Source organism: Mastigoproctus giganteus, chromosome 1 (assembly GCF_048544385.1).
Source record: "Mastigoproctus giganteus isolate SK-2022 chromosome 1, ASM4854438v1, whole genome shotgun sequence".
NCBI lineage: Eukaryota > Metazoa > Arthropoda > Arachnida > Uropygi > Thelyphonidae > Mastigoproctus > Mastigoproctus giganteus.
Genome location: NC_143575.1, coordinates 244,299,714 through 244,315,866, shown reverse-complemented (window position 1 = coordinate 244,315,866; position 16,153 = coordinate 244,299,714). Strand labels below are relative to the sequence as shown.

Genomic DNA, 16,153 nt, shown 5'->3' with positions numbered 1-16,153 from the left:
CACATGGAGGACCAACATCACAGCACATATTGACAATATTGTCTTTCGTGAAAACCTTTGCATTCTATATTGGACCAAAAATTTTTCAAGGCTGATAATGTTAGCCATTTTATTTAAAACTGGAACACTTTAACCTGTATCACCCTAAATGAGAGTGAACAATTATGTTTCTGCTATGAAAAAAAAAAAAAAAACACTATGCAACCTTCAAATAGCATCTCACACAAGAATGAATTACATTTACATTATGTAAATTGAGAAATTGCCCAAAGTAAGCATCCATTGCTAGTACTACGCCCTCACTTAAAGACTGAATTTAGATCTCTCTTCGTTATTTTTCATAGTCTTCTATTTATCACCTTAATTCTATTCGAACCTGTTTCACAAATTCATCTGTTTCTTTGTAAGTATGAATTCAAAATCCCATTGATTTAATAAGAAGAAATTTGGTATATTCTTTTTTTATTAGCATTAGTAGCCAGTCTTTGATCATCTGTTAAACACTAATATGGCCTCCCATCTTCAGATTTCCCATAGCTCTCAATACTTTCTATATTTCGTTTTATTTTTGTTCTATATAATTTCGTAAAAATTTAATAATTTTGTATGTTAAATTAAAATCAGCAGGTGTTCTTTCTTGGTATAATTTTTTACATCTTATTTTTAGGTGGACCCCAACAAAGAGTAGCTTAATGAGCAGAAAAAGAAAAGGGAGGGAAATCATATTTCAACAGTGAATGGAAAGAAAAAAAATTCTGCTTGCGCAGAAGTGCACCTAGCTAAGTTCTTAACAAGCTGCCTGCACCTTTTATTCACACCAAAAAATACCTGTTTTCATGCCTCTGAACATGAAAAAGCCAGAAGATTAAAATTTTGGATTTCTGAAATAGTTTACTCTTGACACTGTATACCAAATTTTATTTCTCTGCGATGAACCACTGTCCTTCCATAAAGCCTCAAAGATTGTATTTTTTGCTATCTGACAGACTCACCAATATGCTAACATATTTCTGATTAAGTTAGAGACTTTAAATTTGGTATAGTTATAGGATAGTCTTTCCTGGTAATGGGAAAATTAAGACTATTGACAAGTTATCAAGGGACTGCATGTGTTAAAATAACATTACGAGCAATAGTTTTTTATTAATACAAATGATCTGTTTGTATTAATTAAAAACCGAGTCTGCAACTTGATATACTGCAGACCATTATTTGCTGTACATGACCCTGCATTACAATAGTATCTGCCATTGTTTAAATGTGGATCGTTTGTTTGCATGGCCCAGAGGAGAAATGGTATTCACCTAAATGTTATTGGCCAATATAACGTAGCACATTAATGTGTTGAGAGTTTAATAACTCTGCAAAAATATTTGATATCTCAAAGAGAAAAAAAAAACCGAGTTCAGTGAAGGTTTGAGATCAGTGATGCCAAGTTCATCATAACCTCAATCATAAAAAAGCAGATATCAAAAAGATGTGTTGACGTCGTTATAGGCTCAGCCATGAAAAGCAGCGAGATGAAAGTTTGCTATTGGCTAACCAGATTAAAGTTTGTCATACACTTGGCAGATTTGGCAACTAAAAAAAAAAAAAAAAAAATTTTTCTGGAATTTTCAGAAATTTTTTTTTCCATGCTGAATATCTTTTTATCCACTGAGGCTAAGGAAGGATGCACTTTTTCTGGATCCTGGCACTTTAAATTCATTTTTTTTACACATACAGACTGTCTACAGGTTGAGTAAGAGGAGTATATGACATACACTGGTCTTTTTTTTTTGTTGACTATCTGTAGAACACATTACAGATTGCTCTTTTTTTAATTTCTGATGCTCGTTTTAGTAAGCAGTTGTACAGTTAAAAAAAAAAAAAAAAAAAGCAGTCGTTATTAAAACCATTTTATTTATTCTTTTCAATCCCTGAAAATAATAAAAATAACTAACAAAATCAGTCCTTTGACTACAAAAATAGCAGTAATTATAGGACAGAAAACTTGGAATTAAGATTAATACAGCAAACAATGATTTTTCTTTTTTCGATTGTATTCATCAAAAACTGTATATGCTGATATATGTATTATGAAGACAAAGAAATAATCACAAACATTATAATCTTAATTAGCTTTTTTCTTTTTACTTTTTCTTTCTTTACAAGGGTTTGAAATAACATGCTTTATGTTGACTGGCAATAAATGTTTCTGACCTGGTTCTTCCACCAAAGATGAAGAATGCTTTCTTTTCTTTTTCTTATTATCAAATGTAATTTGTATGGGTAGATTTGAAATTAGAGGAAGTATATCAAAAGAAATAAAATTTTGATTTCCATGCTGAATATCTTTTTGTCCACTGAGGCTAAGGAAGGATGCACTTTTTCTGGATCCTGGCACTTTAAATTCATTTTTTTTAACATACAGACTGTCTACAGGTTGAGTAAGAGGGGTATATGACATACACTGGTCTTTTTTTTGTTGACTATCTGTAGAACACATTACAGATTGTTCTTTAATTTCTGATGCTGGCTTTAGAAAATGTGGGACCTCTTTCATAATTAAATTTAATATATCACAAAAAGATGAATCTGGATTGTCGGCACTTTTCTGAAAAAAAATCAATAATAAATACATCATTAATTTTTTGTAACATTATAATTGTAAATTACATAGTAATGACTGCCAAAATCAGTATAACATTATTCAGCTAGTGATGGTTAGTATTTCATTTAAAAATCTCATCATACTTAGAGTTATAGTAATGCAAAAATCAATGATGCTAGACTATCAACAACTGTAAAAATATAGATGCTGTTATGAGGTACTTTTTCTGTAGAGATGGCAGGTTTATGTGTCAACCCCACAGAGAAATAGGTCCACTGTATATCAACCTCAACGGGTGAAGGTGAAACTAAGGTTTTAGAGAAGGTGGCATACATTGATCCATTGCTAATTTTGCAAGTTAGATGAGTTATTACTCATCTTAACTTGTAGGTGACCTTACCATTATCATAAAAGACTGTATGCACTGTCACATTTTTCCAAATACTACATAAAAAAATCTCTTGTCGTGAACAATTGAAATATGCAAGCTGTTGGAGATGCCACACTTTGCAGTCAATTCTTGCACAATCTGCTAATACTCTCACAGGATGGTGTCACTATTCATCTAGTGTTACTTGGATTTTTTTATATCTTTTAATTATTCGATAGATAACTTACACCAAAACAAAGCATAATTTTCATACCGATCACAAAGTGAATGTGTTCTAAATCCTATTTGTCTACTTGCATGACGAAAAACCCGTGGGGAAAAAATCCCTGTGCCTGTCTGACACCAGCTAATCCAATCCCAATTAAGGTCCTTTCAAACAGGAAACACAGCCACCAGTCTACTACGAAGGCTTTTATATATATACAGGGTGTCTCAAAAATACACGGCATAACTTCAGGAATGAGTTCCTCATATGTAGACAATAAAAATATTTTATATCAACAGTTCCGGAAATGCTTGGTTCCCAAGTTGTTAACCAAAATGTCTTATCTCCCACAGGTGATTTCCTTCATCACAAATGAAGAATCTGGTAGTTTTCCATTCCGACCATGTACTCAAATCAGAAGCAAGCAGATATGCACTTTATGTACGGTTTGGCAAACAGCAATGCTCTGGAGGCTTGTCGTTTGTACCAAAAGGTTCCCAGAACGAAGATGTCCAGACAGGAAAACGTTTGAAAGTATCCATCGCTGCCTTTGTGAACATGGGACCTTTACACCTTGTGCTGCCGACAGAGGAGGACGATCAACATCTACGACTCCTGAAGTAGAAGGGGAGATTTTGGATGTTGTGCGTGCCACTCCTGGAATCAGCACACGCAGAATAGCAATGCAACTGGATGTTCAACTATTTGGAGAGTGTTGCCAGAATACCAACTGTATCCTTACCATCTGCACCGGGTACAGGCCTTGTCACCAGCAGATTACCCTGCGCAAGTAATGTTCTGCCAGTGGTTCTTGCAGCAGTGTGGTACAATTCCCCACTTTCCTGCCTTAGTGATATTCACAGATGAAGCACAGTTCACACGAGACGGAATCCAAAACTTTCACAATCAGCATGTATGGACTGAGGAAAACCCACATGCAATTCTTCCATCACATCAACAGCGGTTCAGCCTCAACATCTGGGCGGGTGTTTTTGGTGATAAGTTATTTGGGTCCCATGTACTTCCAAACAAACTCACAGGGCTGGCATACAGAAACTTTCTGGAAAACAACATGCCTGAAACAACACTTGGACATGCCATGCCACTGATCATTCGTCAACAAGCACATGTCATGCACGATGGCGCTCCCGCACATTTCATTTCAGCCACCTAGCCTGCAATTACCTGAATCAAAGGTTTCCTGGCCAGTGGATAGGTAAAGGTGGACCACTGCCTGGCCTCCACGCTCACCTGATTCAATCCCACTAGATTTCTCCTTGTGGGGCCATTTAAAGTCATTGGTGTATTCGACTCCGGTAGCTGATGTGGAAACTCTCCGCAATCGAATTGTGGCAGGTTGTGAGACAATATGAAACATGCCAGGAATTTGGCATCGTCTTCACGAGTCCATGAGACATCGATGTGAGGCCTGTATTCAGGCAGAAGGTGGACATTTTGAACAATTACTATAAGGTGATATGACAGACCTCTGTCTATGTCATAGACAGACCTTCAAAACTCAGAAACCAAGCATTTCTGGAACTATGTTGATATAAAATATTTTTATTGTCTACATATGAGGAACTCATTCCTGAAGTTATGCCGTGTATTTTTGAGACACCCTGTATATATAATAATAAAATAAATTGAACACAGTATTCAAAGTGTGGCCTTACAATTGCCTTATACAGTGGGATTATGACCGCACTATCTCTGCAAGTAATTGTTCAATAGATCTTCAAACTAGAACAATACAACACTAACTTAAGTTATATTTTTATCACAGAAGGAGGAGGCAAAGATGTGCAAAACAGCTGGATTATTTAACATATCATTAAATTATTTAATGGTACATTGTTGATAATTTATATATTTTGTTAATAATTTAACTAAATTGTGAACAATGTTGCACTATAATATGCTTGTTTATCATATCTGTTCCTGCATTCACCATTAACTCCTAATTTTAAACAACTCTCCTGGTCTTCACAGTTAACAGATTTAAATGCACTCTGTAGTTCAAAGAAATAGAATTTTTACTGTTAAAATTAACAATAAAAATTCAGAGAAAACTGAATTTTTTCAGTTTTCTCTGAATTTTTCTCTTTTCAGTTTTCTCTGAATAATTCAGAAAACTGAATTATAATAATATAATCTTAAATCCATCAAAAATTGTTTTTTTTTTTTTTTTTTACTAGATAGCAGAGAACTTCGATTAGTATTGCAGCAGACTTGGTCATGAAATGAAAAAAAAAAAAAAAAACGATTTCCCTTAGTCAAAATCAACAAAAATCCAGCCTATTTTAAAAGAGAAATATGGGAAACATCCTTTGAACAGTATAGCATCAGCAACTGGAGGCCATGCATTCTCTGCAGCCTCCAAAACAGAGGTTTGGTGTAAAAAAAAAAAAAAAAAAAAAGAAAAGTCAGGATTACAGATGGCAATCCAGAATTGGAGTGCCTATGGAAATACTTCCAGGAACTGGCAAGCAGCATTAACTGAACATCTGTGCGATAGGAAATGAAGCAAGTTTATAAGAGAGAAGATTAATGGTAAATCCAGCTGCTCTTTTTTGAACCAAATCAAAGATTTTCAGACTGCCACCCCAATTAAGAGGACATTATTAAACAGTAAAGTCATTTGAAATTTGCACAGTGGTAAGAACTGCTGAAAAGAAAAATAATGCTAGGAAAATTAGAAACAGTTTTTTAGGTCAAAAATGTTTTTGCCAAGAATAATTAATGGAGTTATTCATTATATTATTTGAATGAAAAAAAAAAAACACTACTCCGCATGATGTAGTTAGCTAAGTTTACTAACTGGCTACTGCACTCCTGAATATTTACAAGAAAAGTAAGGCGAAATAATAGCAAATATAATTCTTGAGTTCAGTAGATGCATAAATAAGATTGAATAAGATTAATAAATAAAGTATAAAAATTTTTTATAAACAAAAGGTTAACATGCACTTATAAAGAGTGGGCAAAATTGTATGTTACAGCTGATATGTCATAGTCTTCAATAGTGGATTTGGGGGAAGGATAGAACAAAGGAAAGAAAACAAGAAGTATTACTGGCAATTTCCTATACCAGTCTGAGACTCGGCTTTAAGATAGTCTGCATTTCTGAACTACACAGTCTGGAGCCTATACTTGAAGGAGAAGTTTACACAAATTTTAGGAAACTGGATATATAGACATGGCTAATGAGAAAGGATATCTGGAAAGTAAGCTGCACTGTCTTCAGATACTTGTTTCTTATGTTTTTATAACTGTAAAACTTTTTTTTTTTTTTTTTTTAACGAAAACCCCAAAAAAACAGGTATTAGAACCTATAGTGCTTAGGAAGAAGGTGGGGAAGCTGAAAGAAAATATTTGTTGACATCAGACTTGAACTTCTGTAGATTATAATTTTCAGGAAATACGTATGAAAGAAGATTGTTCCAGAAAACGGCAGTTGAATGAATAAACAACAAAGATGAAAAATTAGTTCTGCGAGTTTGAAGTTGGACAGTAAATGGATGTTGGCTGGTGACGGCATGTTTTTGGACTGTTTTGAAAGAGACATCAGGAATTATAGAAGCCAATTCAGAAAAACAGCACACATGGAAGTTTCTGTAGAAAATGCATGCAGCAGAAACAGTACATCTATGAGACAGAGAGTGAAGAGACTATTAGAGATAAATCATTAATTAACCTAACTGCCCTCTTCTGAATGGAATTTAGAAGCCTGAAAGAGGTTTTTGGGGGTGCCGCCCCAGATGTGGGAACAATATTCCATGGTAGGGTGGATTTGCGATTTGTACAGAGTGTTTGGAAGAAAAGTAACGCCAAGAGCGAAAGAGAAAGTTTTTTAGATGCAAAGGAAGCAATATTTGTAATGTGCTTGTGCCAAGAGAAATTAGAAGTCAGTGTAATTCCCAAAAGAGATATCATCTTGCCTAGAAATCAGACTGTTACCAAAGATAAGCATAGCAGCAGAAGAATCCTTTTGCAAAATATAAGACAGGACTGAGTTTTAGGACTGAAATCAACTAAGTTGTCTTTACCCCACTGGAGAATTACCTGAAGATCGGCATTTAAGGAATTGGTAGCGGATATTCGAGATGTTGAAGCTGATTGAGCAGGGCAAAGTTTCTCAAACTGGAAAGTGGAATGCAATGTGCTATCATCAGCAAAACTATGGATAGAATTTCGGTTAATGGAAGAAGGTCATTAATATTTGTTATTTGGTGTTTTAGGAGCATTAGCAACTAAGGCCATATTGCTCCGGGATATGCGGTGGTCATTCCCTGACTTTTCCGTATTTTCCGTATTTGGTGGTGACGGGCTCGAACCCCGGTCTAATCAAGAAGCGTGTGCTACGCACTGCTGCTCCTTCCCACCTGAGGTCATTAATATAAAAGAGGAAAAGAGAGAAGTGAACTTTGCGGGACACCAGCATTAGTGGAGAAGTTAGAAGACAGAGAGCCATCTGCCATCACCCTCAGTGAGCAGTCAGAAGAAAACTGGATAACCAATTGCAAAAAAACAGTTGGCAAACCATAAGATGGAAGCTTGTTTAGAGGACCTTTATGCCAAACACTATTGAAAGCCTTTGAGATGTCAAGAGCAACTGCTTGTGTTTCACTGAACTTTTCCATTGAATTTGTCCATAAATGGGTAGCATAAGTCAAAATATCACCAGTGGATCGGCACTGACAGAATCCATACTTCCAATCGTTGATCAGACGGAAAGTTTCTAGGTATTTTAAGAGTTGGCATTTAATTGATTTCTCCATTACTTTAGAAAGATTGGAAGTAATTGCAATGGGACGATAATTGGATGGGAGGGATTTGTCACCCTTTTTAGGAACTAGCTGGATATGAGCAAATTTCCAAGCAGAAGGAAAAACACCTTTGGAATAAGAAAGTGGAAAAAGCGGCAAAAAACAGGTAAGTTCAGGAGCACAGGTCTTGAGAACAAGTGGAGAAATACTATCAGGACCTGGAGCTTTCTTAGCATCAAGAATCATCTCATTTTCACTGACGGAAGACCACAGGAGGCACTGAATAGAGCATATTGGGAGATTTTTTACCAAGATCACTAATACATGAGTTGGAAGAAAATGGAATGCTAGCAGGTCAGCTTTATCCTTGGCTGAAGTGACAATAGAACCATCTGGTTTTCACAGAAGTGGGAGCAGAGATGGGCAAAAGTTGCAGCCAATAGCTTTGGCAAGAGACCAGAATGCTCGGTTACCATTAGGGCAAGGAGCAAGTTTTCTACTCTTAGCCTGTTCAAAATCTAGTTTGGACTGATAACTGCTTTAAAATTGTTGCGAGGTTTGGTGTAGGCAGAAAATGAAACTGAAGAATTGGAAACAAGCAAATTAGAATATGCAACATTCTTCTCTCAATCAGCCTTAGCACATTTATTGGAAAACCAAGGTTTAGATAAAGGACAAGATTTTAAAGTGGAGTATGGAATAAAGAATTCCATTCCCACAAGAATAATCTCACTGACGCAATCTGAGCAAACATTGACATCAGAAGTTTTGAAACAGTGATCCAACAAAGGAAATGTAAAAAAGAAATCTTGCAGGTCATCCCTAGTTTGACATTCTTGTAATGCCAAACAACACAAGGTTGGGAACAGCCATGAGATAAAGGCTCTATTGGAGAAGAAACAATCACCAAGTTGTGATCTGAAGTGCCTAAAGAACCATTCACTTCGACCATGTATTTAGAAGGGTTGTTTGTGAGAAAAAGATCATGCATGTTGGCTGTTTTAGTTAGGATTGTCCAGTATTCTGGTAGGTAAATGTCATGACCTCGCACAGATAACAATCTGTGCGGAGTTATTGCAAAAGCCTCGGCATCTCAATCAGCTGGGTCTGTGTGACTAGAGAATGGAAGCCAGCTGGAGTTGCAAATATTAAAATCACCTAGGAAAATTACCTCACCGTTAGGAAAGTTGGATTATACAAAAAAAAAAATTGTAGAAAGTCAAGTTGCAAAGAGAGGAAGTCAAAGAGCTCCAAGTGATCAGTGGAGTTGGGAGAATGGTAGAGACAACAGATGAATTTGACACAATGAGGTAGAGAGATTTTAAGCTAGAGAAGATCGAAAAGAGGTAATTCCAAATTACCAAGTCTCTGACAGGGAATATCGGAACAGACATATCACAAGTACTGCCTTTGGGGTAAAAGGAATCATACAGCGAATAATTTGGGCAACTGAGATGAGCAGTGGTTGAATCAACTGATAACTGAGATTCTGTCAGAATAAGTACATTGGGTTTGCCAGACTAAGTGGAAATGGACATCATTGAGATTAGTACTGAGACCACATATATTTGTGAAATGAACTAGGAAGTGTTTTGGACGTTTAGTGTTTTCACAGATAAGCTTGCTATATTAGTTTTACAATTCAAGGTGTATTCAATAGTAAGAAAAAGTGGGGGATGGATATGTTGTATGAAGTAATGAAATTTTTGGATATAGCATACACATGGTAAGAATATACCCAGATTCTTGACATAACATGGCCCCATACTACTCGGACTCCCTCCAGTCACTATCTGGCAGAGTAAGGATAACAAGATTATACACTAGCTGATGCCGAAGCCTCCTAGAGAGTTACAGTGTACTAACTAGCGGCTGACCTGCAAACACTGTTTTAGAGCTGTACCCTCAAAATGTAAGGAAGTTTGGATCTCGCCATGGTATTCATCATAACCTCAAAAGATATCAGTCACACTGCATGATGGAAGAGATGGAGATGATACACTGTGTTTGTTATATTTTAAGTTAAAGATATAATAATTAACTCTGTATCATAAATATTCTCACCATCATCTTAAGAGATGCAGCTAAATGAAATTTTATCGAGCACCACCAAATTTTAATTACAGTGGAATCCCGAAGTTCTATGTTATCCGAGCAAGCTCTTAGTTCAATTTTTACATAATGGCTAAGTGATGCCTTAAAGAGTTGTTTGTGTTCGTATGTATGATGAGTAAGACTGTGCTGTGCTGATTCACAGAATTTTGATGACTCATCTGCCTCCACCCCCCACTCGCCATGAAACTTCAACGGTTTTATCTGTCGGGTTCAGCTTGACATCTCGTTCAGGCAATTTCGCTTGTGACTAAAAAAAAAAAATTAAATTTTCTGTTTATACTCCAGCACAACAACCAGGTCAGTAGACTTTACAATAAATTGTCAATACAAATATTTGTGTTTAGTATTCACAGGCTTGAATCCCAGTCCACTTAAGGAACGTGTCCTATGCACTCTCGCTCCTGACCACTCAGCTAGGTCAGGCCTACCACTAGTTTATCGGTGAAGACAAAGATGTGTGTCCAGAAGGCTTAAAAATTTCGCATACGAAAGGCCTAGCATTAGCATTAGTACAGGCATTTGATGCAAGAAAGCAAGCTTATGCAGCATCAGCCAAAAAAAAACCCACTTCCACTTCACCCCTCTGTTCGTTCAAAATACCTGTCCAGCTGAACCTTAAACTTATTTAGGCTATCAACCTCCACCACAAGGGATGGAAGTCTGTTCCACCAACCAACCACCCGCTGGCTAAAGGCAAATTTCCGCACGTCTATCCTACATCTGTCTTTCCTCAATTTGAATTTATGCCCTCTCAGGTGATTTTTCTGAGCTAGAGGAAGAATCCCATCAGCATTGAGCATGCTTAAACCATTCAAGGCTTTATACACCTCTATCAGATCACCTCGCTGGTGCCTAGTCTCCAGACACTGCAATTTGCAAAACTTAAGCCTTTCTTCGTAAGAGCACCCCTTTGTTCCATTCACTAATCTTGTTGCCCTTCTCTGTACTCGCTCCAGCAGCTCCACATCCCTCCTGAAATGAGGCCTCCAGACCTGTATACAGTACTCTAGGTGTGGCCTGACCATTGTCTTATACAATGGAATAATCACCTCCTTATCCCTGCTGGAAAAATTCCTGTATATCATTGACAATACTCCATGAGCTACTCTTGCAGCCCGTCTGCACTACTCAGAGAACTTCATATCTGCCTGCACAACCACCTCCAAGTCCCTTTCATTCTCTATCACTGTCAGTGTAGTACCACAGAGTTGATACGTTGCTCTGGGGTTGCTGTTTCCCATGTGTAGTACTTTACATTTGTCAATGTTAAACTTCATTTGCCACCTCTCAGCCCATCTGCTCAACCTTTCCAGATCCTGTTGCAGCAGCATAGTGTCAGTAGTGTCCTTGAAAACCCTGCCAACCTTTGTATCGTCTGCAAACTTGGACATTAAGCTTGATATACCATCATCAATATCATTTATAAATACAGAAAACAATAATGGACCCAACACTGAGCCCTGAGGGACTCCACTAATAACATTAGTCCACGATGAGCAGTGTCCATTGATTACCACTCTCTGTCTTCTCCCCCTCAACCACCCCTTTATCCATAGCAGCAATTTGCCTCCAATGTCACACTGCTCCAATTTGTGTAGCAGTCTTCCATGTGCAACAGTATCAAAAGCCTTTCTAAGATCCAAGTACGTATATAATATCAAAGTTATTCCCTGCATCCAGTTCTTTTGTGACTGCATCATAGTATCCAATCAAGTTGGTCAGGCAAGACTTCCCCTTAACAAAACCATGCTGTGTCTGAGCTATAACTGAAGTCTTGTCTAAATGATCCTGCAGTGCTTCTTTAACCAGTGCCTCCATTAATTTTCCTGGAACAGAAGTTAAGCTCACAGGTCTATAATCACTTGTGTCAGCCTTTGATCCTCCTTTGTGAATTGGGGTCACATTTGCACATTTCCAGTCTATGGGTACCTCCCCTGAGTCCAAGGAAGCTCTCATAATTATGGCTAAGGGTTTGCTTACTTCCTTTGCTGCCTCCTTTAATATAACTGGATAGATCCCATCCACCCCGGGTGCCTTTCTTGTGTTTATCTTCAACAGTTTCTCCTCCACTTTACTCCCAGTTATTTCAAGATTCTGTAGCTTACTGCTAGAGTTGAATACACCTCTGGCATTCCCCTTGCTGAATAACTCCTCATGTGTGAATGTAGATGCAAAATATTCATTTAGTTTGTTAGCTACCTGAGCAGGGTCATCAACAGTTGACCCATCAATATCAAGTGGACCAATCTGATTCATCCCCTTCCTTCTAGAGTTTACATAAGTAAAGAACTCTTTGCTGTTTTTCTTTGCATCCCTTGCCAAGGATTTCTAGTAATCTGCCTTCGCCTGCCTAACCTCCTTTGTAACTTGGTTGCATATCAACTTGTATCTATCATAGGCTTCTGTGTCATGTGTTAATTTGTAAGTATCCCATGCATTTTTCTTCTCTGCCATATGCCTCATTAGTTCATCTGACATCCATTTTGGCCTAAACCTTGAACAATATTTCTTAGTTGGTATGTAAAGCCTAGTAGCTTCCAAGATAAGTTCTTTGAATGCTTCCCATTTTGAATTTGCTGTTGGTAACATCATCAGTTGGTCCCACTGTATAGAATTTAAATACTGTCTCAGTCCATCGTAGTCGCCTTTACGGAAGCAATAACCCTTCCCTTTACCCCTAATGGTAGTTACCTCTTTGAGTAAATCCCACTTCAGCACACTGTGATCACTGCCACCTAGTGGTTCATTTATCTGCAGATTCTTAATGCATGAAGAATCACTGCTGATAATCAAATCAAGAGTATTACTCCTTCTAGTTGCCTCCCGAACATGCTGATGTAGAAAACAATCATCCAATAAATCCACAAAAGCCCTGCTAGTGTGTGAGTAACCAGCCCACAAATTCCATTTAATATCTGGGAAATTAAAATCTCCCATTATAAAACTCTGATTTACTGGCCCACTCTATTTCCCTGTACAGTTCCTTATTATACTCATCAGAGTCATTAGGCCTATAGCACACTCCTACTCTCAATTTTGATCTCCCAATGCTTATGTCACACCAAACTGACTCAACACTGCACTGTCCAGCGATGTCGACTGGCTTCACTGCCTTGGTTTTTATGTGTTTCTTAACTAATAGCATAACCCCTCCCCCTTTCCTATCCTGTCTATCCTTTCTGTAGACGTTGTACTCCCCAAATTGCAGTTCCGCATTACTTATATCTGTGTGACACCACGTCTCTGATATCCCAACAATATCTGCCTTTGATGTTTTGAGCAATACCTCAAATTCATCAAATTTATTTACCAAACTCCTAGCATTGGTGTACACGCAGGTATACATGCACCTGTTTCTATTCTTAGCTACCCTAACACAACCCATGTGTTTACTTGTACCGCAATGGCTCCCAGCAGTCTCTGAAATACCATGCATCTTGTTTTTCAGGCTTCTGCTCATTCTAATAGAAGCAGTGCAAGAATCTCTTTCACCTCTGCCAGTGGCTACTGTCAATTTATTGGTCTTTGTCTCCCCCCAAGCTAGCAGTTTTCCGACCCACCTAACACTGCCTCGATAGCATCAGCAAATATTCTTGCACCCAATCTATTTAAGTGTAAATGCGATTGAGACCACACTGTGATACATCGAACAGCAGAATGAGCGTACGCCTGCTGATCTACTGTTGTTGAGACACCTGAGAAACACTGCAAGAAACAAGTGAGGAACTTCTTTAAAATAAAAGACTTTGAAAGACTTTTTTTCTAAAGCCTGATGCTGTAATCACGATGATGCATATATAGTACAATGCTATGTAAGTAAATAAACAGGCTAAAGTAAAGAACGCCCACACGAGAAGCACAGAAAAGTTTGGCAAAGTTGAGAAGTTAAAGTGCAGTATACTGTACTTTGCCATACTGCACTAGTAGTGTTGCTCGGTAAACAGACGGTGGACGTTATCGGTCCGTAGTAGAAGTCAAAAACGATATATTGACTGACAGGTAGGCGTGACACATGATGTACTGATTGGTGCATGAACAGATGATAACATCTGTTTAGTCACTGGTTGGCATTATGACATGTATTAATGAATAAAGAACGGTGCATAATTAGTTTCGGAATGAATGGCATAAAGATAATATTAGCAGTGAATCTTTTAAAGTTGGAAGAAATTTGTGGGGGAAAATGAAAAGTTGCTTCAACTTTCTTGATTTTTTGATGAAATGTAAATTAATAAGACAAACTGTACTGTTTTAAGTGCAATAATTATTTTAAACTAATTGAATCACAAAAGGAGTCAAGTGGAAAGTTCTAGCATTGTAAAATGTTCTGCATGCGCAAGTGTGTTTATAAAAAAAAAAAAAATTACAAAATAAAAATACAGTAATAATAGTAATAATAAAATTATCCTCTAATACACCCATGATTCTATAGGAAAAAGGTCAGGTTACCCCCTCCACTTTGGAAGGGGTTCAAATTCCTATGTGATTCAATTTCTACTCCTGACCAATAAGACCCACTGTCTGTTTACCGAGTGAGCAACAATACAAATGCCATCACGGCAAACTACTTCCACCGGTAAACCACTCTGAAATTTGCCGTATGGGCTTTCTTTACCTTTGCCATAAACGCAATTACATACATGTATTCTTTTTCTTACAGTACATATACTTCCTTAATAGCAGGAATGAGGGAGATCCTAGAGGGGAGGGGAACATTGTTGCAAGATCAGTATATGAAAATTTTCCGTGTTAACTGAGTTTGACCATATCTGAGCTGTTCTTGATCCACATTAGCTCGGATAATCGGGACTCTACTGTATTTACATCTGATAAAAAGTAACAAAAGGAAAACACCACCTTTAGTAGAAAAACATTAACTTTTTCACGAGGTTTTGCTCTTGGTTTTCAAAAAATAACATATTAAGTCCAGAAAAAAACTAACATTACAGTGACTTTCATGAGAAGTAACCTGGTGGCAATCCTGTGACACTATTTAACACATGAAACATATTTTTGCAGTATCCAAAATCCTTGCTGTCATAAACTACTGAATCTGCCTGTTTCCATAACTCTCTACAGCAGAATCTGTTTCCTGCTTTATTAGTTGTATAAATTTTCAATAAAACACCACTGTTTTTAACATTTGAGTAAACAGACATTTTTATAGTATATGTTCCAATTTTATTCTGGTTTAACACGGCTATTTCACTAATTTCTACAATTTTTCTATTAAATGTATTAAAAATTTTTCAAGTCACAACCTCAACTCAAATTACAATTTTAAATGCTTATTATTACATTTCCCTCTAATTACATTTACAGACCTCTATTCCATTTACCAAAACATCTGTCACTGCTTGCTATCATTCTGCTTTCTCAATTGTTGCTACCATAACAAATGCATGATCTACAAGTACATCAGCACTACATTCAATGTTTATCACTCCAACAATTGTAGTAATTGTTTTTCTATCATATTGCATTTTGTAAAGATCCTTATGGTTATAACACATTTCATTTTAGCAATTACTTAATACTGCAGAAAAAGAGAATAAATTATTATACAGGTATGCTGTAAGTGTCTTTTTTTTTTTGTTAGTTGTTGGCACATCGGCTTCTGTGGCTATAATGCACCTCCCAAAGTTTTTGCATTTTACTCTGATCCAAGCCCGAAGCGGGATTTGAACCCGCGACCTTTGGGTTGCTAGGCAGGCACTTTACCCACCAGGCTAGCCCGGTCGGCTGTAAGTGTCAAGAGAAATCTCCAATTTCATTAGAAATATCAGTGAATTTCACTAGTCTTTCATTAGAAACACAAAAGCTGTTGTTTATTTTTCACCACTGTAAAAAGTTCTCATTTTTACACTACCTATGATTTTTATATTATTTCTACTCTGAAATTGTTTTTTTAATTTCTCCGGCAAGTATATACTTTCTTAAACTTATAGGTATCAACAGATGTCTATAGCAAACTATTCAATGGATTTTAAATCCAGGAATTGCATTCCCCTTTCTTGTTTCATTTTTATGTATTATCCAAGATTCAACCTGAGCATGCCATATTCTATGAGATTGTCATC

The 16,153-nt window shown here is 37.0% G+C and overlaps 1 protein-coding gene across 1 annotated transcript in view; it reads right to left on the bottom strand.

The window, feature by feature from the left end:
• Positions 1–2,113: 2,113 nt before the first annotated feature.
• The window catches only part of LOC150091720 (uncharacterized), a 92,923-nt gene continuing 78,883 nt past the window's right edge, over positions 2,114–16,153 (bottom strand). Inside the window, exon 6 of the mRNA XM_090369451.1 lies at positions 2,114–2,596. Within this exon, the coding sequence (XP_090225577.1) occupies positions 2,114–2,596 (483 nt within the window). The remainder of the gene's footprint in view (positions 2,597–16,153) is intronic.